The 1154-nt window shown below is 64.1% G+C and overlaps 1 protein-coding gene across 1 annotated transcript in view; it reads left to right on the forward strand.

Moving 5' to 3' along the window:
• The first annotated feature begins 6 nt into the window (after nucleotides 1–6).
• EGFL8 (EGF like domain multiple 8) overlaps nucleotides 7–1154 on the forward strand; it is a 2847-nt gene continuing 1699 nt past the window's right edge. The window contains exons 1-4 of the mRNA XM_015569856.1: nucleotides 7–93; nucleotides 529–654; nucleotides 813–935; nucleotides 1036–1148. Coding sequence (XP_015425342.1) covers nucleotides 554–654; nucleotides 813–935; nucleotides 1036–1148 — 337 coding nt within the window. The 5' untranslated portion in view covers nucleotides 7–93; nucleotides 529–553. The remainder of the gene's footprint in view (nucleotides 94–528; nucleotides 655–812; nucleotides 936–1035; nucleotides 1149–1154) is intronic.

Here is a 1154-nt window from a genome sequence, read left to right on the forward strand (position 1 = left end):
CAGCCCCTCCTCTCCGCAGCCAGCCTGCCCACCAGTCGAGCGGCTGCTGCTGAGGCTGGTGGGCCCGACTCTCCCAGAGAGAGGGAAAGGCAGGTGGGCATGGAATGTCAATGGGGAAAGCGGGGGTCATTTGGAGCCTTAGAGTGTGAGTTGGGGGTGCTGTCTGGGTGAGGGGTGTGTGTGATGTGTGAGGGTGGTAGGAGTGTGTTTAGGGTGTGGAGTGTGTGTGTAAGGAGGGAGGGTGTAGTGGTGAATACCTAAGGTTTTGAAGGTAGGAAGACGAAGGTGGAAGAGGGCATATTAGAGATCAGCGGGTCACGAAGGGCAGGTGAGTGTGTGTGGAGGGGAGGGAGAGGGTGTCCGGTGGGAGCCTGGTGCTGAAGGAAGGGTGCCCTTAGGTAAACATGCCCCCATGTCCGACCCGGTGACTGGTGCAAGTGTGTGCAAATGGATGTGCTGTGGCCCTCAGAGGGCACCGCGGGCTGCGTGGGAGCGGCGGGAAGGGCATCCTTAACCTCCTTCCTGCAGGCGGCAGTCTGGCGTCAGGAGCGACATGGGGTCCCGGGCTGAGCTGTGCACCCTCCTAAGCGGCCTCTCACTCCTCCTCCTCCTGACGTCCGGCCACGGGTCCAAGGGTGGATCCCCCAGAGAGAGGTGACAACCAGGGGGCAGGGGCAGGGTGAGATGTTCAGGAAAGCTGGGTGGGGCCTCACGGGTGGCCAGCGAAGTTTGGAAAGGGGGTGAGGCCGCCACCTGAAGGGGCTCCCAGGCCTGGCCCGCTCAGTGCCCCCACCTTCTCCCGCTGGGCGCAGTCAGGGGGTCTGCTCCCAGCAGACGCTGCTGGTCCCGCTCCGTTACAACGAGTCCTACAGCCAACCCGTGTACAAGCCCTACCTGACCCTGTGCCCGGGCAGGCGCATCTGCAGCACCTACAGGTGAGGGAGGGGAGCTTGGGTCCCGGGGTCTTTCAAGAGGAACCCCAAGAACCCAGACCAGGACCCATACGTCAGGGTCCGAGCCGGCACTGTGCTCCAGGACCACATACCGCGTGGCGTGGCGGGAGGTGAGGCGGGAGGTGCGGCAGACGCACGCCGTGTGCTGCCAGGGATGGAAGAAGCGGCACCCGGGGGCGCTCACCTGTGAGGAAGGTGAGC

The sequence above is a fragment of the Myotis davidii genome, unplaced genomic scaffold (assembly GCF_000327345.1).
Source record: "Myotis davidii unplaced genomic scaffold, ASM32734v1 scaffold1006, whole genome shotgun sequence".
Lineage (NCBI taxonomy): Eukaryota > Metazoa > Chordata > Mammalia > Chiroptera > Vespertilionidae > Myotis > Myotis davidii.